We start from the raw sequence: 26,642 nt of genomic DNA, 5'->3' as shown, positions 1-26,642 counted from the left end.
CTGAGGAAAACATCACGGTGATATGCGTGTTAACTGCTGGCCGTATATGGGCGCCCAGTCTATTCATATAGTGATCAGCAGATATTCGTCCCTCTTACATGGCAACACATCAACGTTCTTACAACATGTACGTATTCTGTAGTGCTTACGAATACTCACAGACAACAAAACTACAAACTGCACAGCAATAACTAAGCAATTCTGCTTCCTGTGTCAAGACCTACTTAGTTCATTTCGGTTTTAAACCCTGCATCGGCTGTCATTATGTGCCAAAGTAGAATATGCCGGTCATATACTCAATGCACTGTTTTTCTGCACCTTTCACCCCAACACGTGCACAGCCCTGCCTTTAATGTACATGTACGAATTTAAAATGCTGTAATGCATTTGAAGCCATACCAGTTGCGTCGTGCCACCACATCGATCATCCTGTTCCAGTCGCCAAACCTCCGATTTGAGCAGGTTTCGCACATCTGGGAAGGACCAGAACAAATGAAAATGTGAGCCTCTTGCCTCAACAAACCTTGATTCCTTTGTTTCATATACTGCATGATGTCTCACCTTCAGACGCCTGTCCAAATAGGCAGGTCATTGAGTGCACACGAAGATCGAAAATAAGCTGCTGAATTTGAGCAGTGTTTTCCTCAGGTATTTCCAGTTTTAGAAGTGACAGGTAGCACTGCCTGAAATTTAATAAACATGATGCAAAATGTCTTCAGGGCCGTGGTTTACCCACCAAGTGTTCAACATTGCAACAGTTGTTGTTTGTTGTTATAGGCCGTTTAGAGAGAGCAATTGATAGAGTGCAGAACGTGTGCTTCTAGTACTATTTATATAGTGATCAGTAAATATTTGTCCCTCTTACTGGTTGAGGCAACATATAAGGGTTGCCTGAAGGGGCCCCAGAACGATCTTAAATAAGGTTATGTTTTAGGGGGTCTAACGTCCCAAAGAACTCAAGCTATGAGGGACGCCGTGGTGAAGGGCTCCGGAAATATCGACACCCTGGGGTTCTTTAAAGTGCACTGACATCGCACAGTACATGGGCCTCTAGAATTTCGCCTCTGCTGTAATGCGATCTTAAATAAGCTGAGTAAACCCTCCCAATAGTTACATCAGATCTGGATGAACATCTAAGCCAAATAAATCTACACTATGTGGAATGGAACACCTACAACCTTGCTCCAAAAATTATTTTCCATTTCCTCTGCCTCCTCAAATCCCAATCATTTTTTCGACAGGCCATGATGTCATTTCCACTGCTATCGCACCACAGCAGAGAGATGACAGCTGTGGATGACAAAGTGGGAACAGAGTCAGTCCAATATTTAACAATTTGTGCTCACAAACTTTTGCGGTTTTTTGGTGAAAAACTAAAAACTGATGCCCCAACTATTCAGCCTGCCAGAGAACCTAGCTTAGAACAATTTGCTAAAAGGGAGTTCGCTGTAGGTCTTCCACAATGCGATGCATCTCTCAGAAGCTGTAAACATCGAGAGTTCTACAACCAGAAAGACAACTTCAGGCTGACCAATTAGTGCATGCACAAAGTCCTAGTTACAATTGATGAAAACAATAGTTTGTTGTGCTACGTTGTGAGAGTGTGAATAACAATGAAAACGACATTGTCGCTGCCATGCATATGGGTGCAGCCAACAGGGTTCCCATGTGCGCAACAAAGGCAGCAAAGCGACGAGACAACGACGAGAGCTGTCACAGGCATCCGTCACAATGTCAAGTGAACGACAAGAACAGGGTACCAGATGACATGGTGCACGACCAGATCGATGTCCCAGAAAAGTACAGCAGCACCTCCTATGCACAACAAGCACCTTCTTTCATGGTGCACACTCCTCCAACTTCACTTTCTCTACTTTGCATGCACAGAATGCTTCAGGAAACTCAGAGTGCCACCTGCACAACCTTGACCTTTTAATGCAACTCAAGCTACTGCCCGGCCTCTTGTGCTGGGATGCAACTCTGCTGTGTCACATATGGCTGGAAGTGGTGTTCATACACGCTTTTCCCATTTGCGACGGCAGACTCTCAGATGCCCGACAAAGCAGAGATGAAAAGGAAAGAGGAGTGGCAGGAACTCAAAGGAGAGCCCTGTTTTTGTGACTTCTGCCATAAAGGACAGCACCACCTTGTCAGAAAGAAGACAGCACAATATGCTGCTCATTTCAGCTGCATCTGACATACCGTATAGAGCGGAGGCACTGAGGTAACCACGGCCCAAGACGTTCAGCCTGGGTACGGACTGGCCATGTATTGCATTTGCCCCCGTCAGACTCCTGACTGAGACCAGAACCAACCAACGAGCGGTGTGTTGGTGGTAGCAAGGCCAGACGCACCTCCCAGCAGAGCTTTGCCACCAAACGTCCCAGCATATCCTGCACACAATTCAGACACTGATTTGTACCAGTCCTGTGTCTGTTTCTTAGCCCTATCTCATACATTTTTTGCAGTACCGGGTCTTCTAAATTATGAACCAACAAACTAAATAAAAGTTATGTACAGCTATCGAGCCACAGCTGGCTGAACACCAGGCATAATTTCCTTGCCTACCAAAACAATAGCAGTAGTGCCGAGAACAACCAGAAAAATCGTTCACCAAACCGGCCAATCACAGCAAACAACTTGAAGAGCAATGCAGTTTTTTCTTAGCGTATAAAAGCCCTGTCCATTCTCTGTTTTGAAATCCAAAACATGTTGATTTGTATGTTTCAAAGCTGAACTTTGCCTGTGATGGAAGTCTCAAGGACTGTGAAAGGTTTTCTACCAGGAAAAGCTCTTAAATATGCACCAATACTCATAACACATGGGCATTTTTAAAGTTTTCTTCCACTGAAATAACCTGCCATGGCTGGGCATCAAGCCTGTGACCTCATACTTTTCGTGAACACAATGGCACAGTGGTGACGACTGTTGTAGGCTTCCTCTTAAATTTGGCTGCTGCACTGTGACAGCAAGCATACATAATGATGTAATTTTGTCAAAAGTGGCACACGAAGAAAACAGAGGTTTGACAGAACATTATGCTTTGATGTAGAAAATATAACAATGAATACCAAAGCTTTTAGTACCTAGATCCTAATAGCTGCAGCTTTAAAAATAAAAATATATTGAATGTTAAAAGGGCACTAAAGACAACTCTTCTCCATGTTTCATGCTCAGATTCATTCTGTGACATAAGACATATTTGCTATGCTCTAAGCATGAGCGATATCATTTAAAATGTTATTTATAAGCCATCTATTTGCCGGCTCAGATAACAGCATGAACTGCTGGAACGGCAATCGAAACTATTTTGGTTATTTCTCATAAAATTTTGTGGAATTTGGTGCAGACAGGTATAGTAGACTATCATTAATTCAAATTTCAAGAAAACAAATATTTTTGTTTGAATTATGAGTAGTTCGTCTCGTATGATCCAAGACTAAAATTTACTTTATGGATAACTGGATTATGGGCATTTTAACGTCCTGAAGCAACTCGGCCTATTAGAGAGGCTGCAGTGGAGAGCTCCAGATTAATTTTGACCACCTGGGGTTCTTTAACATGTACTGACATCGCATTACACACGGGCATTTTTGTATGCTGCCACGGCTGGCATCAAACCTGTGACCCTGGGAACAGCAGCCAAACGTTAAACATCACTGAGCCATCATGGCAGGTTTTTACAGATATCCACATATACAAATAGTTTTTTTGCAAATTTTTCTCTTGCACATATTGCTAAATGAATCAGTACAATATAAAATGTGGGTGAAAGGCAACAATTTTTTTTTTATTCAACCAGCAGTCTCCTACTAGTTGTTTGGAAGAAAAAAAGAAGCCATTAGTAATGCAAAGGTTTCCCACATCGATTGGACCTTCAAGAGACTGGAAAAAAGCACCCAAAATACCCAAAAGTCTTCCAAAAATCATTGTGCACACAGTAAATCTAATTGGTGAAAAAATGGGCCATAGTCGTCTGCTTCCAGGTGCAAACTGCGTGGCAACAGCACTTTTTCACAGTTCTGTCAACGCTTTATTGCATGCACACTGTTGCTAGCATGAAAGCAGACCTCCAAAATTGCAAGGGCTTCGCAGCCGTTTTCACGGTGTGACATCGTAGTGATGTAGCTTCACACAAATGGCAGCATCCAGCTGAGCACGCTTCACCGCGCAAACAACTCGTGATGAGCACGCAGTTTCAGCGCATAGGAAAAACCACGCAGACCTTCTCTTGTTTTCACTGCGATAAGAATGACCTGCCACCAACTCGCCCAAGCTTCTACTCTGGCAAAAAGAAAGAAGACCAACGATACGCCAATCAGCGCTCAAAATGCATGCAGCTGGATTTGGCTGACTGACGTGAGGCTGATGGCTGCAATCGCCGCGAGCTGTTAGTGAGGCTCAGGAAACAAAATTCTGCGGCCACAGGAGCCCTCTGATCATCAGCAAAATGTTTCACACAATCAGGCTTGAAGAGGGGTATTTGAACGATTGCTGGCTATGTCGAGGTAAGACCGGCCAATTTTCAGCTGATGTGGCGCCACTAACCTGACGTATTGGACCTCGGTCGACACTCTTTCATGCGCTGGAAGTGTTAGAGCAAGGAAAGAAGTTTGAATTAAGCAATGCTGTGGTGCAAATTATGCTGCTTTAAATTGCCTTGAAAATACTGCCGGCTGCCCAAAAATTTCAAATTTGTTTCAATTGATCAAATGTGCAAATTATCCGAGTTTGAATTATCTCGAGTCTACTTAATTGATATCAGATATGGTATATGATAAGTGAGCCTTAATGTCCCAAAGCAAAACATGGGCTATGAGTGGCGCCGCAGTAGAGGGCTTCGGATAATTTGGACCACCTCGGGTCCTTTAATGTGCGCTGACAACGCACAGCACACGGGTGTTTTCGCATTTCGCCTCTATCTGATCTCGTGCACTTGGGATAAAAAATCAAAGCCAACTGAGCCACTGCTGGAAGGTACTGATATAATAAGAGTCAGTTTAAAGGTATCCCGTACTGCTTAGGCTATAGACTCCACTTTATTTAACAAAATATATAAAATTTCGAACAGATTTTCATGTTGGTGTGTTTCACATAGGTATACCCAAAGCAGTCAGGCTGCTAGCTGAACCATGTGTCCTAATAGCCACTTAGGAAAAAGAAAGTTTAACTTACATGTTCACACTATATCTATTTCCGTAAAAAATGGCACACAAAAATATGGGTGGAAATACGAAAAGACTGAACAGCCTTACTGTACTCCAGGAATAAAAATGACCATTAATATATAAAGATGAATTTGAAATTTTTTAATTTGCCACATCCTTCCTTTGGCCAACATGCTGAAGCCAAGAAAACAAAAAATGCCATGCAACTTATTTTTTAGTCATGTGAGCAGTTCACATGAGCACTGATGTGGCAACGCGAATCCTTGCTGTTTCAGCACTTTAAAACAAATAAAAGCCCTCGAAATGAACGCACAATTAAAAATCAATTATCAGTGCCTTGTGCAGTTTTTTTCAAGAGTATCAAGTGACGGACAAAACTTGCTTCAGTGTTTCTTTAAATATCCTCTTTAAATACATAAAATAGGTAGAAATACCTTGAAGTCTTTTTCATCTTTCGGGTTCACAGAAACGTTCTGCAAGAAAAAAAAATTAAATATGTAAAATCACAGGATAAGGATGAAATGCAAACAAGTTAATATATAAAATGTCTCAACAATAACTATTCCTGACATGTAAAGTCTATGCCTTTCTTTGATGAAGTGCTGTCAGGTTAGGCTCAATAACTTTCATACGTCACCAGACAATGCAAAGCAAGAATCACAAAAATGCGCAATTTATGCATCAATGGTATTCATGTGTTTTTATAGCCTTTTGTACTTCACTGCAAAATTAGATGGCCTTAACTGCTAGTAACTCAAAATATCAAGCAAATATCAAGTGGAATGTGGGGTTTGATACCTTAATGCTGAATGTGGGTTGTAAGTGCTTTTGTAGTGGAGAGCTCCAGATTAATTTTGATCACCTGGGGTTCTTTAGGATGCACTGATATAACACGCTGCCGGGCATTCTCACTTTTTGCCTCCACTGAGATTAGGCCAACAAGGCCAGGATTCATTCCTGTGACCTTGGCTTAGCAGTTTAATGCCATAGAAACTGTGTCGTGACAGATTCAAGCAACCTTTTCACAAAACGGACAACAAAATTTGGCCCACAAATCAACTTGTGGGCCAAATTTAAAGAAAAATTTAAAGAAAAAAGTGCATAAATTATGCGAACAAATATGGTAACATCACACCATTCTGCCTCTACTTTCCAGTTTCCAAGACATAGTCCAACCTCAACACAACTCAGAACTGTGAAGAAGCTAGGCTTGCTAGCATGCAAACATATATACAAATAGTTAACAAACAGCCCAAGTAACAAAGACAAGACAGTCAAAGGAATAGCCACTGACTCAATTTTATAACTGTAGCTTTCTAATGAACTTGTGATGAAAGTTTCACATCAAATCAATTAACTTTCCACAGCTTACTTTCTTGACAACCTGGGCACACATACCTCCAACACAAACAGGTCTCCAGCAAAGTAGGCTTGGCCTAACTTCCAGAAATCAGGAAGATGCTTCTGGAACAAATCTGTAACTTCCTCCACGAAGAGCACCTGCCTTGGCTGAGATTCATCTCCACCCTTGCCAAACTGCTCATATTCCTCATCAATGACCACTGTAACATACACATGCCTCACTAAACACCAGGCAGAGCAAGAAACTTTTGTAGAACCCAGTACAAGTTATGCAGATTACTCACACATGGTTAAATGCCTCTTCTTACATGCCATAACAGAATCAAACAACCAGCTGTAGTTATGTCGTATTGCATCGCACGCTGGACTGCCTGGGACTTCCAAGCTGATCAAGTATCTGATTAAAAAAAAAAGAAAGAAAGAAAAAGCTCGCATATTTGCAGTCTGGATATGATAATAAATAATCCAGAGAACAGTACTTTAGTTTTAAGATTTCATCACTTTATTCAACATGCTGCGCAACAATCAGAATCTGATATTTGTGTATTGAACTCCTAGTCACCAGGCTCACCAAGAATGCCAACATCTAGACAGCATATCACATGTGTCATGGGCACCATAGCAGCTTACCTGATCAAACGCTTTTGCTCATCCACTGGCATAGGGAGCTGTTTGAGGTTGTCCATGAGTGCATTGCGAAACCGCTGTACTCTTTGCTCGACATCATTAAAAACTGGAGCAGAAGGACAAAATCAATAAATTAACAAAAATTTACCACAAGAGTAGCAAAGAGAAAGCAGACGTACCTCTTCGAAACACAGCAACTTCAGTGTTTTGGAACAGAGATTTTGCTCGATTGTAGTCATTTATCACAATGTCATAGTCTCCCTAGTAATAATAGAAAGAAATCACTTTGGGGAAAAACCACAAATGACATGAAAAAAGTCTAGTATTCATTATACACTATGCAACCACAAAGTACAACATGCTTTCTCTGTAATATGACACTGCAGGTACTAATGCACTCAATATGAGCTACAACACAAGTTGTGGCAGGAGGTCAGTTATTGAAGCAATGCCATCTGTGTGCTGCTGGAAATTTGTGCATTCAGCTGTTGGTACAAAAAAGAATGTTCACTCAATGCCTGTGCAAATTTGGTGCTCTGTATAAGAGTGCACTATTTTACTACAAAGCAGTCTTTAGCTGGTTCATTAAGGATGCGTTACAAGTCATACTGAGTGTGATAGTACGTGTGCAAGAAAAAAAATTATATTCAGCAGGCTCGTAGACATTAAACTTAGATGTTTTATACTCCTAGTTAATGCAGAATGACACCCACTTTCAGAGCTGCTGAATCTGTAAGCTGAGCAGAAACACAGCACACTTATAAGGTCTGCTTCTATCAAACATGACTCATCAAAAACAGCTAAACTATTTGATTCTCAATTTGTAGCCCTCAAGCCTTAGCAACAAACATCAAAGTTGGTGTCACAGTAGCAACATTTGTTGGACTAAAGTGGCATGATGCACATTATTATGCACTCATAGACGGAGTGCATGATCCATAACTGAAACTGCACACCCATGTCAGAGTGTGCCTGGCCACTTAAGGTGCACTAAAGAGGATTCTGATCTCGTCTTTTTCGTAGACCTGCACACTCCAAGCATTCTTCGAAACTTCGAATTATGTCCTTATGTCCTGTGCGGTCGATTTCCTTATTAAATCGAATTAAACGTCCCAGCTTCTGCATTTTTTTTACCTCACCCCCGAAAAGAGGAAAAGGCAGCCAATGCGTGGAATTGCCAATCTGCCATCAGCGGAGCGATACGTATCAATCGGCGAAAGCAAAGAGTCCACGCATATTTTTATTTCTGTGGGCCTAACTTGCAGCTATGTAGTCTGCGAATGAAACTATTTATTCACGGAAACCTAACAAACAAAATAAAATCAGAAGCGAAGCCACCACGCTACTGGCTGGAAGAAACTCCACGCATTGGCTGACTCCTCTCTTTTTGGAGGTGAGTTCAAAAAGAAAAAGGTAATGTAATGCCTAATAAGTCGAACCTCGTTATAGCGAATAGGTAAAAATCATAACTGGTTTGATACTGCCACAATTCATAATATAAGATTTCTTTAAAAAAAATGCAAGTAAGAGCAGCACAATTTACTCAGTGAAGGAACGACAACTCAGGCGATCCTTACTATAGAAACAGGGTGACCTTTTCCAAAGTTTTAGCACCGTTTTGCAGTTTTTCGGAGGCAAAAAAAACAAAAAAAAAACGAGTGCATCAGGCTGGCTTCTCCACACAGCACTACTACCACACTATGGCAAGCTAAGCGCCAGCTATGGTGAATTCCCCGCATTACAGCTATGTCACATGGAAAGTGAAGCGCCACAGCGAATGCTGCAAAGTTACAAGCGCACACGCCGATGCTTCCAGGGGCGCTGTAGTCAGGTGTGAGAGACGTGAACGCGTGCTGATTGTGGGATGGCCGAGCAACCAACCCTCCATCCCACTGTATCTTCCATGATGCTATAGGAGAGCACAAGATAACATGATAAAAGCGTCAACCTTGGCGCAAACGCTTGCCACACCACCACCAGTCACTTGTGTAGTGAGGCGAAGCCTGCCTCCAGCCATCTGAGCGGCACCGCTTGACGCTAGGGGGTTCGATACATCCGTTTCATGGCCGACTGCTTTTGTACACACAAAGCAGAAATTGCATGTGTTAATTAAAAATAGTTACAAATACTTCAATTCAGTACAAAATTCACATTATCCGTGTTCGTTATATCGAGGTTCAACTCACACAGGTCTCAACTGTCTCTATAACAGCATGCAAAGTATCCCTTAGATGATATACATCAAATCAAATTCCTCCACATCGTCCTTAAAACACTGTGGTATCTGCTGCCAAATGTACAAAAAATTTGTTGCAAGATGGCTCAATGCAAATCCCAACCCTCATGGCAGAACACCCTGAAATTTTAATGGCTGTATTCCTGAATCAAGTAGTGACTGAATGATTGTAGTAATTAATACTGATTTCCTGTGTACACCAAAGTACGTGTTTACAGTTCTCATGCTAAAACACTGAAATTTCCAGTATTTACTAGCTTTATTTGCAACATTTACTTCATAACACATTCTTTTTTTATTATTATGTTTCTGCAGGCTAGTAACTAGAAACAGCCAATTTCCAGATGTTTGGAACTTTCATGTCAGATTTGGTGACCTGGGCACAACCAAGTTAATGCTTTGCAAACTGCACCTATTCAAATCAATCAATCCAACTGACAGTAAGAAACAGCCCATTAAACACACCTGCAGTCATTTGTGGGCGTGCAACTCTGTCTTGTGCATAGCTGACAAACTGAGCACCAGTCCCAGGCTCATCTTCCACTAGATAGCTTAACATTTTCATGAAAGCCCTCAGCGTGGTTTGACCGCATCGAGCAAGGAATCTTTATTCCAGGCTGATTCCCGAAAACGGCGCTTATCTCAAAATTCCAGTGCAGTTAAGCAACTTCTTTGCATCAATGTCCAAGACAGACCGCCCCAGCCGAGATTTAATACGGAAGCATTATATGGCTCATCAACAATAAAACCCGGCAGCGTTGACCAAGAAAAATGGTACCAAAACGTCATGATGTCACCATGATCTCACATGCTGTCAGCATTATACCATAACATAGTGATGAGTGATCATAAGCAATGAAGCAAAGACATTAGATGAGACAGTAGTAGTTAGTGACACTGATAATTATAGCGGTAGTTTTGGAATGACAAAGGACATATAAAGGACATAAAAAATGATGAGGGCCATTAATGACCATGGCAATGAAAAAGACCTTTAGGTTAAAGGCTTTAATGGTAAAGGCTTCATGGGAGAAGGCCTTCAAGATAAATATCTTTAGGTTGAAGACCCCTTGGTCAAAGATGTTTATGTCTTCAGGGTAAAGGCATTTAGGTGAAAAGCCTTTAGGTCAAAGGTTGCTTTCACACTCACAGCACCTCAGGATATTAACTGCCTACCGCAACTTTTATTATTATTTTGCATAAAAATTGCAAGCTTTGCTGTGAGACATGCATAGCTGAACAAGAAAAACATTTTTTTGGGGGGGTGACCAGGAAGTTGTGAATCAGGAGTTCGGTAACTTTCTATCTTTTCCTAACACAATGAGCAACAAAATGTATAATAAATTTTGTGACTCCCAAATTTCTAGCTCTCTCTCTGTCTGTCTCTCTCTCTCTCTGTGTATGTGTGTGTGTGTGTGGGGGGGGGGGGGGGGTGCGTGTTTTCAAATTTCTGTGCCAGTCACCCAAGTTTTGCATTCAGTTTTTTTTTTTTTTATAATACACTAGTATACAGGGGATATCCAGATTTTTTTTTTGTTTAAATCCTTAAAAAGAGAATTTAGCTACATTTTGACATCCTATAATAAACAGAAATGCTTATATTTATGGCTCAATAAACTTTTTTAAGCACACCATACTAAAACTTATTCCGTCATAAGGAAATAATTAAGTAGCTTGGATGAAATGTACATTTGCAAGGAGCACAGAGCCTATTAGTCTACGTGTGTGGGTGAAGTTACTATGCATATGAAAGTTACCTCTGCCAATTATATCACTGCAGACAGTATATGCTGAAACAATCCTGTGCACAAGAACAGAGTTGACTTCTGTATATAAACAATTATCAACTCTTTTGAGTAAAAACAAAAAAAAAATGCTAATGGATTTTCTCTACTAACAGATGCAGTGGGTGGCAGAACTGACTATGACAGATGCAAGGTGACAAAGTTAATTTTTAGAAAATAACACAAAACGAAATGTAAGGAGGCTAAGGACATTTAGACTTAATTACCTTCTGGATGTTTTTCTCGATGGTGACAGGAAGGTTGAAGAGAAACCGAAACTTCTGCAAAATTCCAAGTGCGTTGCGTGTTGAGTCTGCCTGATCTTTCCTGGCCAGGATAGATTCAAAGATGTTTTCTGCCTCATTTTTGGATCCTTCAATAGAAACATTTGATATGGAGTAAGCAGTTACTCACGTTTCAAAGAAATTTAAGTTACAATGTTGACACACAAGTCAAGGCAAAAAGAAAGCAAAACAAGATAATACCCACTTGTCACTGCCTCAAACAGCTTTTCAGTCAAGTCAGACCCCATCTCTTGCTTATCCTTCTCCATGGCCTTTTGAAGATCTTGATGTTTTCAGGTAAGAAAACAAAAAGACAGACAGAAAATTACTATCACTTCAATTTTTGTATGCCTCAAGCAGCCATTAACTCACCATGAAGGACATCAAGGCAAATAACAATGGCATTAACATTGGACTTCAGAAATGATGATGGACCTTCTTGAAGCTGGCCTACTTTGCGCTTCAAACTTAGTAGTCCAGCTTTCAGATCATTAAAACTGCCAAAGAAAAAGACAAGTATTAAGGAAATTTACCACTCCATATTATGACAGATTGTAGATTAAAAGTATGTAGTGCTTTCTCTGCAATGCCTGGACCATCTGCAGAAGCTATAGAGTTTGGCAGGACATTGCAACAGTACAATACAATCAGAGTAGCATAATTTGCACTGCATCAACCAGTTTTCCCAAATGAAGACTCGCAACAGTTTGCACATAGTGCGGTCACCACATGTACAGTCTTTGTCAAAAGTAACCAGACTGCATGGTTTGCTTCTAGCTCGTACAGTGGAGCCCTTACAACTTCCCTGAAGCTGAAATGGTCGTTAACGGTAAGGATTGGGGGTGTTCCTACCTTCCAACACCTTTTGATCTTTAGGAAAGCCACAAGGGCTCCACTATACAAGCTAGAAGCAAACCATGCAGCCTGGTTACTTTTGACAAAGACGGTACATAAGGTAATTGGAAAATTTCAAAGAAACAAGATTGTGTGACAAAGCAAGGTGTGCAACTTGGCAGAGTTGTGAAGTGACGTATACATCTAAATGTGCTAAAATGACACCAACTTAAAATCAGCAAGATGTGGATATATGGACTACACGAGAGGTTTCAGTGTGATTTCTAGAATCTAGCTTTTCACACTGAAGGCACTGAATGGTTAAACGAAAGTCATAACAAATGCAAATAGGCCGTTTTCATGTTTTCATCTTTTTTGTTTTACATTAAAAAAATAAGCATAGTTACGTGACCAACTTCTAGTTTATGAAAGCCACAATATCTTACCTTGTGCTGTTATAGTTCTCCAACAGGTACCAAGTAGGGTTGAAATTCTCAGAAAGTAAATTTCCTGAACCTTGAAATATGCATAAACCATAGAAACAAGCGTAAAAAATATTGGTTTACATTGCAAATGTGCATGATGTTGCATGTGTTAAGGACTATAGTCTTCCCACTATAACTTTCCTAATGGTCAGCAGCTTTGAAGAACATCTAGTCATTACTGGCTTAGATCTGCCAAACCAAGCAAAGCACAAAAAGAAAAAGGCACCTCAGTTTCCTATGTGAACAGTCTGTGACATTCACACCATGTTATGTAGCAATGAAAGAGGGAAACAAAAAACAGAACTGTGCTTGCTAGTTCTGGTAAATATCTAGCTAGCAGCAATGTAAGTTACAGCCAGAAGGCACAGAGTTTGCATGGACTACAAACCAAGCCTTCATTCACTATGAATCTTTTAAGTACTGCCGAGTTGGTGTGTACTGTTTCGTGCATGGCCCACCTATACATGAATATTGCCACTGCACCAAAAGTTACTTAGTAATGAAATACCATAAAACTGTCCAATTTAAAGCCGTTTTCTGCAAGGGAGTCGTTTCAAACTTCCAGAAGACAAGAACTTTGTGACTCCAACCTTCTCATTCAAAAATACAGGAGACTATATTTTTAGGTGGAGCAGTTCATTACAACACCACGCTCATTATATTTCTCAATAAATCAAGTCTAGGCCTGCAGCAATGAAGTACTCAAAGGGTTGAATCTAAACATGCATTGAAAAGTGATTTTTATATAAAAATCATAAATCATCTGGCTTGAAAAGGGCGAAACACAAAAGAATAAAAAATGTGACAAAAAGTACCTTCTGGAAACAGCTGCCTCAGTTCTTCCTCTGGAAACCGCTTCCTGTGAAGCCATTTTGTACCATTACATGAAGCCATTTTGTACCATTATAACAATAAGAAAACATTAACTCACAAGCATACACAACACAAGCAAAAAGTCGGTTGTGAAACAAAGCAGCCTGGAAGTGAATAACAGCTCTACAACCCTGCATCAGCAAAAAGTACCTGCCTTCACTTCAAGAGAAGCTGGGTTGCTAAGAGCAGGCCTTGTTTGACGTTTGACAGCCATTTAAAGGGGCTCTGAAAGGGGCTCTCAATGATGTTGTGGAATGCCTAGGATGTTAAAGGACGCCGCTTCACAAATATCCTCCACCAAGAATTTTTCTAATGCGTTCTGTGGAAGCTGAGTAATCTGTAGTTAAAATTTGAATTTCCGTGTTTTCGTGCCTTTCTCTTCTCCTCTCGGCACTTTTGTGCACTGAAATGTCAGTGCTACTGCGCCGGCCCCACCCAGTCGGCACCTCTGCCGGTTGGCGACACGCGCGGGAATTCCCCGGAGGGTGGAGCTTCCGGCGCAGCTCATCAGCTGTTTCAGCTTTTCGATAGATTGAAGCACGGAATTCGAGCAAGATATGTATGTACAATTACAGACAACTTATTTTTCCTACATATTCCTTCTTCAAGAAACACTCTACTAACAGTTCTTGATTGTCATGAAGGAAGCTTGGTGGACGGAGAAATAGATGGATATATGCTCGACTTGCTGCACCAATGCCTGGTTCTCAAAGGCGAGCTCTGCGCAAGTATTTCGCGAGGTTGTCACAGCTGTGGGAGCCGTTACGAGCAAGAGGAACGGGATGTTCTCCCGCATAAGTGGTAAGAAATTTCCGCTTGTCTTTATATCTACATTGAAGTCCCCACCCACCCTGGCAGGTGGCAGCGTTTCTGGCACAACGTTTTCAACGCCAAGCACGCAGCGCACACCTGTCACTACCACCACATTGCTTAAAGCAAGATTGAGGTGTCCACTGTTCCAAGAGAGCAGTTATGCGCCTTCCCTCTGGTTCAGGTGTCCACCAAGATGCGTGAGACAGATACTGCACATTTCATTACCTCAAAAACCAATTTGCAAATTTTACCCTGTGCTTTCCAAGGCCCCGCTCTATTGGTTTCGCAGCTGTGGGAGTTTCCTCTCCTCAAAAAAATACCGAAGACACTTTGTAAATTCTAAAGTGTGCTTGGCGAAACCCTTGTGGTCAACCCCCCGAACCGCTTGGCGCGGAATCACTGGGCCGCTTAGGAGCCATGCGTCTCACTCACTCGACTGCAACGAGATGTCTGGCGAAGGAGTGGCGGTATAGCTGCCACCGCCGACGCACGCGTGCTCGTTCTACCGCTACTGTGCGACGTCACAGTAGCTCCCGCTCCATTGCTTTCGCAGCTTAAAGGGCGTCCACTGCTGGTTACAACGAACAACGGTGACGGCGATGCCGCGAAATGCAGAAACGAGCGCCTGAGAGCTGCGCTCCAAAAAAAAAACTGCACATTTGTTACCCGATAAAAATGAACCTATTGGGCTGCAAATTCATCTCAGTGTTGCGAGCAGCCGATCGAAATTTGACGCTTTCTGCTCTTGATAAACACAGCCCCTAGCTTCTTTCGGTTTCATGGAAAATAAACTTCCCAGGCTCGGGTTCTAAAAACGACAACAAGTAGTTCAGCCTTGAGCGGTTTACCAATTCTGAGGAAGTCACAGGGAAGTACCATTTTTGGTAATAGCCACGAGAAAAGTGCTCTCCAAATAATTTTGTACCTGAACTTTTCTTAACGTTCCTCAAAAGGTACTGTCTGTGTGCTGAAAAACTCCAACCATCTTCTTCGGCAGTCGCCGCTTTTTAAAGGTAAAAGACAGATGGCAGGATTGATCGGAAATCACCTCAGAATGGCTTTATTCGTCAATGTGGATGAACCCTGTTGATTTCCATGACCTCATCGTTGATGATGTCTCTACACTTCTAGGATAAGTAATTGCTTGAAATGAAGCCGCATATATTGAGTTTTCTCGAGCAGCCTGTCCAAGCAGGGGATGTGCTTTTTCCACTTTTTGAGGAGCGAAGGGTAAGATAGGGAACAAATAACAACTACTCTTATCTCCTTAGCCGCTAGTGCAACCACTCATGAAGCAGGTCGCTATAACTTTATTTTAAGCTCATTGTATAGGATAAAGCTGAGCTATACCACTTAAACGCTGGTAAGTTCAAGAATAATAATGAAAAACGCTTGTATGTTCAAGAAGAATAATGACAGGGAGTGGCTACATGAGCGGTAGTGGCTAACCATGCCGATCATGACACCTTTCAAACTTCTTGATGGATATCAAACGGCAAAGAAGAACAACTAGCCGTTACAGAAAGCCATGAATGGAATACCTTGTCAAGAATAAAATAACTGGACGCCCAGCCAAACATCCTAACACCACACACAACGAGATGCACACTGTCATCCGCACCGCGCGATGGCCACAACGATGAAAGCATCGACCGGCTTCAGCAGGAGAGTTTCAGCTGTGAGGTTTTGCGCAAGTGCGTTTGTTCTCTCTTCGCTTGTCTCACGCCGTTGTGAGAAGTGTGCTCGAGCTTTCTTCTCGCGCTGGGAAATAAGCTTATTTTGCGTGCGCTCTCACGCCTAGAGAAGAAAAGCGCGCTGTTCACCTCAAACCAGGTTTTGTGTCAAGAGTGAATAACCACGTGGTATATGAAGTGAAAACTGAAATTAAAGGCTTCTGCGAACAAAACTGTGGCACGAATTCGCTTCGCATTTTTTTAAGAGTGTGTGCTATCATACTCTGCTTGCCTTCACCATGCGTCATGGTCACACCTTTCTCTTACTTTTTTTCTTTTCCTTTCTATGGTGTTTCAGTGCCTTTAGTGCTAGGCTGGCGACTGCAAGGTCGCGGGTGGAATATCGCCGCACTTCAATTTGGGCGAAATACGAAAAAGCATCGCGGTGCGTGCTAATGAATCACAGGAAGTTTTAGCAAAGGCCCACCGTTGGTACGGCCATATAGTAAGGAACTGCTATTCTTGCCGTCGCCGCGCTTGCCTAGCCGCTACAGCCACACAGTCGTAGTTACTGTAGACAGCATATTTAACATACTGATATCTAAAAACCTCAGTTAATCCAGAGCCCTCCAATACAGCGTTACTCACACTAAATGCAAAGCCTTGGGTCATGGAACTCGCAAACCTCTTCCACAGCTTTGATGCGCTTTTGATGGGGCATGTACCGCTACTGCGTGGCTACTCTGGGCTCTACAGTACATGGTCTGCAATCTACAGAGCAGCACTGCTGCCGCGTGTGTACGACACAAAGCTAGTTCGTATGTGGAATGGCGTCTGCCACCTTTGCCTTCGAATTTTTACAGCGCCGGCAGTGCAAATATACTGAGGGCCGATGGATCATTCGTATTGTAAATGCGAAAGCATTATATACCTCATGCAAAGGAATACCGATCACTGGAAGTTGTCCACAAAATGTGTCCACAGGAAGTGGTACCTCTCATGCGACCTCATTCGAAAAAAGAAATTTGCCGGCATTGGAGTTTGAACCCAGGCACTCAGCGTGCCAGGTGGGCTCGCAACACATATGCCACAAAGGGTCATTGGTTCAAGCACGTTAGGCACGAAGTGAACGCGCTATGGTGTGTATGATGGTTAAGTGTGTTGGGATGTTGGGAATGTGTACTCATGTTAGACAATGATAACCTGCAAAAAACGTTGCTGACGTAATCCAAGGGTTACAAGATAAGTGTCATGTGACGACGACTTGCAAAAAAAAAAAAAAAAAGTTGCCAACGTTCAAACGCACATGCTTTCGCACTTATCCAATGCAGCAGACTGCAGTGGTCTCCAAGTTTTTTTCTAATCATTACTTCAGCACCCTGCCTTACTACTGATACTTCACCAGCACAAAATGATTCCTGCCACCTGCGCAGATTTCTGTTGACAACATGCACGCTAGTAAGCGAATTAATGCAAAATTTGTGGGAAGCCCACGAGACAAGCAAGACGCTTCCCTGCATATAGTCAAACATGGCGCCACTTCGGTCATTGCTAAAACAGCACGCTGTGACGTTCCGAGCGTGCGCTACGAGGGCCCATATCTTCGGCGGAATCTTCTCTGTGCTGAACCCCGGAGGCACCCCGGCAAAGGACGCAGCTCATTCCGCCCTACTCCCTTGTCTCCCATTAAACGGTCCGCGTTCGATGGCGCCGCGTTGACGGAGCCCCCAGAGGCAGCAAAACCACTGAAAGGGTACAATGGTACAAAGACGCCGGCGGGAGGGAAACCCCCCCCTTCTCCCAGCGCCACGTGCTCCTCCGCCACATAGGGAAAGCCAGCCCAATTAGGCTGCCTGGCCGTACAAGGACGCAAGAGAGGCTGAAAACCCGACAAGAGAAGAAAGCTGCCGGCGGGAGACAAACGACATCCCAACGCGGGAGGTCGGGGGTGCCGCAAGCACCGCCGTGGAAAGGAGGACGAGGGAAACAATTCAGCCGGGAAGAGAGAGATCGGGCGTGGGCGGCGGAGCAGGGATAGCTGGCCAGTGCGGACGAAAAGCACGCTCAGGACGACATCGTTCACAAAAAGGGTCCTTCAGCACCGAAGCCCGACGGCGCGCAGCTTCTGCCAGCCACAGACGGAGCGCAACTCCGGAGCCCCTCCATCGCCCCCATGAAGGCGTCGCCACGTAAGCTCAGACGCCCCAGCCTCTGATGTACAATGTATAATTATTGAATACATCATTTTGTTTAAACTGAGCCATACGGTGTCTTCTTGCCTCTCTGTCCCGTTTAGACCTGCGCATTATGTGGGGTCGTCACAACGCCAATGAAGATAATCGGTGCACGGTGCAGCTGTCAGACACCTGCTCGCCCCGCGAGGAGACAGGTGCTACGGGCCAGTATGGGAGCTACAGGCCAGTACGGGCGTGGGCAACACGCGGAGAGAGAAAGCACACGCAGCACGCAAACACTAGCGCACACTATGCACACGGTCAGTCAAAGCGCAGCAGCTGCGGCGTGCCCGATAAACAGCTCATAATCCACTGCTAGGTGGAGAGGCGCGGCTCTGTCGTCGTGCAGCAAACTTTAGGTTGGGGTCCCAATTTTGTGTAGTGTGCTTGATTTGTAAATGATGAGAGTGGTTTTAGTTGGTGCATTAGGGCCTTTGGAACATACTGCCGAGATACTTTACCAAATGTGCCGGCAGATTTTTGATTACGATGATGTCAAGGAAGGCCCCGCCCCCTTTTCACCCATAAAACCCATTCACTACCAACAGAAAAAAAAAAGTAAGAACTGCAAGCTCTGCTATATAAAAAACAAGAACAGAACTCAGAACAAATGCAATGTGCAGCACATTCCACATCTACCCCCCCTTCATGTCCTCATGCGACTGCTTTCTCTAGTAGTACACTAGTCACACTGCCCAACCTGAAAGGCCACAGAAAGTGCAGTGTATTATCCACACAGCTGAAAATCGCAAGAATAGTAGCCAAGAACATGTGCAATGTTTTGTACGGTTTAACTTTTTGTAGTTAATTTCTGGTTCAATGCAGCGGTTTATTTTTGTTTTGCTTTTAATCTTTTTTTGTGCTACCAGCATATTTAACCAATAAATTTCCGAAAAGTTTTGCACACACAACTCTGGTGCTTTTTTCGTTCAGAAGTGCAACTAATAAGCTACAATATAATATAATGCACCGCAATATACGATGCGTTTGGCAATTCTCATAAGAAAAAATTCATGGGGGCACTTTGTTGACCTAAAGTATGGTGAGGCGAAAGCCTTAAGGGCGGGGTTGCTGCCTGTACCACTGATGTGTGGTTAAATGTTAATCTTCGCATGTAAGAGTGGAATGCGACAGCGGCTTGCAATGCTGCCAGGGAGTCCATAGAACACCATCTCCCGTTTGGCTATACACATTGCTCGTCGGTAAATTGGTTTTTGAGGAAGGGAAATGTATGTCTCGCATATCTCGGTGGACACCTGAACCTCGCCGTAACGAGAAGGGAGGAAGATGGGAGTAAACGAAGACACCGTATTCACTAGACGCGCCTTTGTTCATTCCAAACCATCGAGCTGGTGTGGCGGAGTCGTTAGCGTGCTCGTCTCGCACTCCGGAGACCGTGGTTCGATTCCCCAACGCGGCCAATTTCCTACTCGGTTTTATTTATTTATCTGGTGTGACTAGAAAGGTTAATTCAGCTAATTGGTTAATTAAGCAATTAACTAAACTCAGTCCCACTTGGAGCATCACTATATGATACCTTTAATCGGTTGCATGGTTACTAGCCAAAGTACAATTGGCCCCGTTCGAAATTCGCGCACTGTGACATCGCGACCATTTTGACCAACTGAAAAGCGTGACATTTCTGTCGACAACTCCTGCTTACAACAATAAGGCATTAAAGGCTTCCGCCTTAATATTTCCTTTCAATACAACCAAATTCAGCGATTTTTTGCACGGTAAGGAAAGAGAAACATCCCAGGCATACCGCAACTTAAAGAGCCCCTTTCAGAGCCCCTTTAATGTTGACGACACTGCATTACTAATCATGAATAAACGTTTGGAGATATTGTGGTCAAAAGCAAGTAATGAAATTATTCCTGGCAGTATGCCACATATACATGTACACAAAAATACTTCACAATGTTGACAACACTCCATTTCTTGGTGTGAAACTAAACAAATATCTGAAATCTTATTTCCATTGTTCTTCACTGATGAGAGAGTAACATACTCTATTAAAATATTGTGAGAGGTGTTCAACAAGTTCTACCCCCTTGACTAACATTTTTTTAAGTGAATGGCAGAAAGGTGTTCCATTCAAATTTAAGTCTGGGATGTCTTCTTTCTCAGGAGCTCATCACTTTTCGACGTAGTTTTCCAGAGCAGTAATGCACTTCCGCCAATGGCATACTAGTCTCTGCATGTCGTCATGGAGAATGAGGGCAGCTGTTGACACCAATGGCACAGAGTGCTGGTAATCTGTTTGATAGGCACGAAAAATGTAAGCTTCAGATATTCTTTCACCTTGGGAAATAGCTAGAAGGCTGACCTTTCTTCTACGATGGCATGCACAGACTAATCAACAAATGGCAGAAGTGGATCACCACTAGTGTGGACTATGGTGCAAGGTGCCGTGGGAAAGCAGACATTTTAAACTTTCATTTGAATGCAGCATGTCCCGCTTCCATCTCTGCTTAAAAAAAAAATTACACCTGAGGAGGCAGAACTTTTTGAACACCCCTCATAATTACGGTTCAACCACAATTTAACCTTCAAACCTGTTTGTTGCTTCCTTATGTTCAATTCACAATTATCTCATCCACTGCGCTTAATATTGGGGCAACACCTACTGTTCACCGTATTAAAAAAACCAATCAACATCAATCATCCCTTGCAGCAAGTTTTCATCTAAAGCAGCTTCTTTAGTAATTGACTTAACTGTACTAGAATAACTAAAATGCTTCCTAGTATCAAGGCATATCTAGTTGAATCACTTGAAGTTTACTAATTTTTATTGGATATGTAATTGACTTGTTTCATGTCTATTGCTTATTAGTCTACTTTAAAGTCTTAACCTAGTCTAATTTACATGCAATTTCTATTTCACTTGAGCTTCAACTATTTCTTCTGATACTGCCGTCAACTGTTGCTAACTTTACATTTTTTTGTGCCACCTGTACTATTAGGAGGTTTTACCTTTTCAGTCACTGACTCAAAGACCTCCTTCTGTACATATAGCATAATGTATTTCCATTTCTCTTATACAAAATAAAAATTTATTCTGATCCTCAGCAGTCAATTTTTCATTTAAATAGGCATCACTTAGAAATGACATATCGAGTGTAGATTTCTCAGTTTAAACCCTGCCACGAAGCCTAAACAAACAAAGTTTTCACTCACACAGATTCATCTGAAATGCCAAGTGGGTCTTCGGGGTGTAACTGGGCAGGAGATGTAGGATGACCCTTACGGCCAAACACGTCAGAAAACATGTGCGATTCATCTACCCAGATGGCAGACTCAACTGTAGGACCTGCAAAGACCAAAAGGAAGCCTGATACCTGAACCAAAATGTATAAACTAAATATTGCTCCACTTCCTTGTAGAGGGCAACCATAAGAACGGAGGGATAGGTTAAGCTGGTATTTGGCAGTGGCACCAGCCACCCACCAAGGTGATAGAACAAGAGAAAGAAATGCCAATGTCATTTCATGCAAAGTGTATGTTACTACTGAATCAGAAGTAACGACTGAGAATTGAGCACACAAGGGAAGCGAAATAAGGGAAATGAGGCTTGTTCTGACATACATACGAGGTCTGTTAGAAAAGTATCCGACTTTATTTTTTTTTTGCAAACACCTGATGGATATGAAACAAGCGCGCTTGCATCAGCTGACCTTGAACCTTCGTGCACATGCACAAATTTTTTCCCGCCTGCCGATAGGGTCAGTCGCTTGGAAGCAGCGTTTGAGTGAGGCAGTGTGCAGTGCTCTCGTCGGTTTTTTATTGCAAGGAAAATGGCGGAGTGACAGGAGCAGCGCTAATGCATCAAATTTTGCCAGAAACTGGGCGATAGCCAAGTGGAAACCATTCGGAATATTCAGACGACTTTCGGTGACGATGCTATGAGCAGCATACAGATTAAGCAGTGGTACAACTGGTTTAAAGACGGCCGCACATCGGTGGAGAGCGAGCCACGCTCCGGTCGGCCATCAACATGCCGAAATGACTAGGTCATTGCCGAAGTGAATGTTGTGGTGATGCACAACCGTCATGTGACTATCCGAGAAATTGCGGAAGAGGTGGACATCAGCAATTTTTCTGCACATTCCATTATCACCGAAGATTTGGCCATGGAGAGAGTTGCCGCGAAATTCGTGCCGAAGCTGTCACGGTGGAGCAAAAGCAGCTTCTTGTTGAAGTCTCACAGGACATGCTGAATTCCAGAAAAAGTGACCCTGACTTCATCAACACCATAATCACTGGTGACGAGTCTTGGGTGTATGGGTACGACCCGGAAACCAAATCCCAGTCGTCACAGTGAAAGCATTCCACGTCACCAAGACCAAAGAAGGCCTGCCAAATGAGCAGCACCGTCAAAGTGATGCTGACTGTTTTCTTTGACTCCTGCTGTGTGGCACACCACGAGTATGCACCCCACAGGGTCAAACAATGACCAAAGAGTACTACAGGGATGTCCTCCGTCGCCTAAGTGATGCTGTGTGGCGCAGGAGACCGGAGATGAGGTCAACAGGAAATTGGCGCATCCATCACAACTATGCTCCTGCACATTCCTCGCACTTGATTCAGACTTTCTTGGCGAAAAACCAGACTACCAGACTCCTGTATTTACAAAAGACTCCTTACTCTCCTGATATGGCCCCCTGCGACTTCTGGCTGTTTTCCAAAAACAGAGGCCATTGAAAGGAGCGCGATTTCAGACAAGGTCATTATGGCTGCAACGACAGCTGAACTAAAATCCATTCCCAAAGGGGCCTTTTTGGAATACTTCCAACAATGGCAGCACCGCTGGGAGAAGTGTGTGGAGTCCCAACGCTCCAGTTATACCAGTTTGTTTTCTTCGGCCAAAGGTCGGTACTTTTCTAACAGACCTCGTATGAAGAAAGCCAACAGCCATCGAAACCAAGGAGCACAAGAAAATGTTTCTATCTCTTTTAGTTTTTTTTTTTTTAATTGTGGTGTTGATCAATGGTAAATTAACAGTGTAACCATATTAGCAACGAACTCCACCAGACGCGAAATTTGGAGGTTGTGAGTTCGGATCCCACCAGTAGCATGTGGCTGTTTTTTTTCTTCTGCTTTCCAATCAATTATGTTTCAGCGATAATATAGTTACACTATTAATTTACCTATGATCAACACCACAATTTTAAAAAATTAAAAAAAGATAGAAACATTTCCTTGTGCTCCTTGATTCCGATGGCTGCTGGCTTTCTTCGTATGTTTGACCAAGAATTACCACAAATAGGTAACTTAACCTACCAGTGTGAAGGAAAAAAAAAACAAGGAGAGAGAAGAAAGGAGGAAAGGTGAAAGAAACAATAAATGAGTGGATAAGAAGTTAATGACTATTTTTATTATGCATAAATGATTTACCACAAAAAAATGTTTCTAAAATATGTTAGTATTTTGAGGATTACAAACAACTAACCAAGTCATTTTTACCATTTTGATCATCATGATGTGAAACTTGGCAAATACAAATAAATTTTCGTTAATCTGTGCGCATGTCATTCTGTAATTGCAGTGCCGTCTTTTTACAGCTAGTCATTCAATGGTAACTTTTAAACATGTCTATGAACGCAAGTATTTGGGTCTTTTTTCTTCTAACTTGTCTTGGTCAAAACACATTAACACAATTTGTAACAATGCAATCAGGAGGCTCAGGTACCTGAAACACACTGTGTTGCCTTCCAAGACACAAAATTGCTAACTTGCAAAATACTCTAATCCAATACTCTAATCCATCCATTTTTGGAGTAAGGCTCGATAATCTGGAATCCTCATAAATAGACCAGCATCAATAAGCTTGAATCTACCCATACGAAAGCGGTACGGTTTATTTGTCAACGGTATGATGAATTTTTCAGTCATCGACCCTTAATACCATAGGCCTTTCCCTCCTTTGTACTTGTCACAACAATGAGTGCTTAAAATATTTCCACAGTCTTGTTCATTCATCCTGTTTCGCTCCATTGCCCAAGTACTTACAATTTTCTGCACCTTTATCTACTACAAACTATCATTCTTTGAATGTGTCGCCTATTCATGTGCGTACAGACGTGTTCAAATTTAGCTTTTTCCTGCATGTTGTTGGAACGCTGGAATTCGCTGCCTGGTAGAGTTAGCTCACTGCAATTAGAAAACTTTTTTTAATATCGTTGCAAACCTATGATTATGCTGCTGACTGTTGATTATGATATTTTTGGTTTTTATTTTTTTTTTCGCCCCCCTCCTGCAATAGCCTCAATGGGGCTGGAATATATGCAAATAAATAAATAATAAATGGACAATTTTTCCCAGTTGGGTTAGCTACTGGGTGCTACCTGCAAGACATCAGGGAAAAGGTAGTGTTCTGCTTCAGTGAAGAGGCTTCTAAGGTACAAACACACAGCTGGGGCTCCACTGATAGGATCCCCTGCCCCTGTCTTCACCTGAAATGGCTACTCCATGGTCAAAATAGGACATCGGTATGTCCCACTCCCAAGTGCGCGAGCCCATGACATCTAACACATCAGTCTACCAACAGACTGCAAGAGACTGGTCCATTGAGATGGACTCAAAAACATCAGTTAGAGCACGGCGGTCAGTCATCTACAGTCATCCTTCATATAAGTGGTAGCCCAAGAGGCAAAACAAAGTACAATAAATTAACAGTGCGAGCACGCAAAACCAGCTAGCATAAAGCAAACTGTTGCGCTTGTAACATGGGTTTTAATGGAACACCATTTCAGCACGAAGAGTGACCTTTTGTTGCATGTCCTGAAGTTTTTAGAACAATCTATAATGGTGCATGCAGCTTAAATGGGCTCAGAAGGCCAACAAACTATACAGACGACTACAGTGACGTACACACTGTATAGAGGAATACAATGACCTACAAAATGGACAGGTGAATACCATGCAGAGGAAAACTGAAGCATCGGCAGATGGGCTTCCGCCTTACCTATAACCTCCAGTATTCCGCGAAAATTTACGGTGCATGTTCCAACGCCCCCTGACCGCGTGGTGACGACAACCTCGCCTCGTCCAGTGCACACTCGAGTCCGCGTCACTATTTTGCTGGAGGATTTCCACTCAGAGTACATAGAGCAGTCGACTCCGCAGATGGTCACATCTGCAAATGATCAAGGAGCGAATTTTCAATCCGGTGTTTCGTGTCTGGTGTTATCTGCGATATACAATAGTAACGTAATGGAAAGACACCAAACAACACTCACTGAGCAAGTCGTTTTGGTCCAAGCCCAAGTTCTCACCACGAATGGTAACTTTGGTTCCTGGGGGCCCTTCAAGTGGGGACAGACCGGTCACTTTCGGAGGCTCTGCCATTATATCATTGCCTTTATCTAAGACGACAAACCAAGAGCGGTATGAACATGAACTAGAATATAGCGATCTGCAAGACCGCGATGTAAGCGTATAAACTCAGGCAGTGGTTAATCGCCCGACAACATCATACTTTAAAAAATGGGCGTTTTAAGACGTGCACCAGCTACGGAAGATATTGATAGAAATGATGGGCGGACACGTAATCAAGCGAGGCGCACTCCCACTTAGATCACACATGAGCACTTCTGGTTTAATGTCACTGGTGCTACATGTCTGCGGCTACGACAGTAATAATACTCTAATCTAAACCGACTCAACTCAGCCACTTAGCTACACAGTAAGCTCGCAAAGCCGGCAAGGCAGGTTGGAAACCCCGGAAGCGCCGGAAGCAAGGTAGATGTACTATGGTAGCGTAGGCTCCATAGAAGCCCATACGTTCAAAACATGGCGGCTTGTGGTGCGCAGCCAGCGCCGTCTTCGAAATGCGTGGACAACTAAAAACTGACGTCATAATTAAAACAAAAACGCGACGTCGAAGTCACGTGTTTTAGTGACGTCATATATGTGACGTCAGCGTCAGGTGCTGCTTGGCGGGAAAAATAAACTGCTGAACGCCGCGACGCTTCAGCGCGACACCCGACACGAGAACGAAGAAAGAAGACACGAGTGCCGACCACCAACGCTATTTTTAGGTAGTCAGTTCTCGTTGTGCCTTTTTCCTTCGTTCTCACCTCAGGTGTCGCACTGAATGTCGCAGGTGTCGCGCTGAAGCGATGAAATGTGACGCCGCCAGACAGGTTATCGCTCGCACATCGTGCAACCGCACACCTCTTTTTTGCGTACGGGGGCGCCATGGCCACAGACGATGCCCTTTGGGGGCAAAAGCGAGAGAACCGCACCCAACGGAACGAAACTAAAC

General features: G+C 43.0%; 1 protein-coding gene across 4 annotated transcripts in view; it reads right to left on the bottom strand.

Annotated features, from left to right (window-relative positions):
* The window catches only part of Sec5 (exocyst complex component secretory 5), a 39,256-nt gene extending 12,904 nt beyond the window's left edge, over nucleotides 1-26,352 (bottom strand). For 2 of the 4 annotated variants that reach the window (XR_016290420.1, XM_089579897.1), the window contains exons 1-16: nucleotides 25,615-26,351; nucleotides 25,341-25,511; nucleotides 21,554-21,686; nucleotides 13,596-13,639; nucleotides 12,742-12,811; nucleotides 11,834-11,958; nucleotides 11,667-11,744; nucleotides 11,405-11,550; nucleotides 7,337-7,418; nucleotides 7,161-7,263; nucleotides 6,815-6,927; nucleotides 6,567-6,730; nucleotides 5,603-5,641; nucleotides 2,203-2,393; nucleotides 562-683; nucleotides 400-473 (exon numbers count right to left, since the gene is read on the bottom strand). Coding sequence is in view for 3 of the 4 variants with exons in the window: in XM_089579897.1 (XP_089436023.1) it covers nucleotides 400-473; nucleotides 562-683; nucleotides 2,203-2,393; nucleotides 5,603-5,641; nucleotides 6,567-6,730; nucleotides 6,815-6,927; nucleotides 7,161-7,263; nucleotides 7,337-7,418; nucleotides 11,405-11,550; nucleotides 11,667-11,744; nucleotides 11,834-11,958; nucleotides 12,742-12,811; nucleotides 13,596-13,639; nucleotides 21,554-21,686; nucleotides 25,341-25,511; nucleotides 25,615-25,723 (1,764 nt within the window). In the remaining variant the exon portion in view is untranslated. Of the gene's footprint in view, nucleotides 1-399; nucleotides 474-561; nucleotides 684-2,202; nucleotides 2,394-5,602; nucleotides 5,642-6,566; nucleotides 6,731-6,814; nucleotides 6,928-7,160; nucleotides 7,264-7,336; nucleotides 7,419-11,404; nucleotides 11,551-11,666; nucleotides 11,745-11,833; nucleotides 11,959-12,741; nucleotides 12,812-13,595; nucleotides 13,640-21,553; nucleotides 21,687-25,340; nucleotides 25,512-25,614 lie in introns of all 4 variants that reach the window. The other 2 variants (XM_089579896.1, XM_089579895.1) reach the window with 2 other exon arrangements.
* Nucleotides 26,353-26,642: the final 290 nt, after the last annotated feature.

This window comes from Amblyomma mixtum, chromosome 3 (genome assembly GCF_055824585.1).
Source record: "Amblyomma mixtum isolate Tamu chromosome 3, ASM5582458v1, whole genome shotgun sequence".
NCBI classification, from domain to species: Eukaryota; Metazoa; Arthropoda; class Arachnida; order Ixodida; family Ixodidae; genus Amblyomma; species Amblyomma mixtum.
This window is presented reverse-complemented; position numbering and strand designations above follow the sequence as displayed.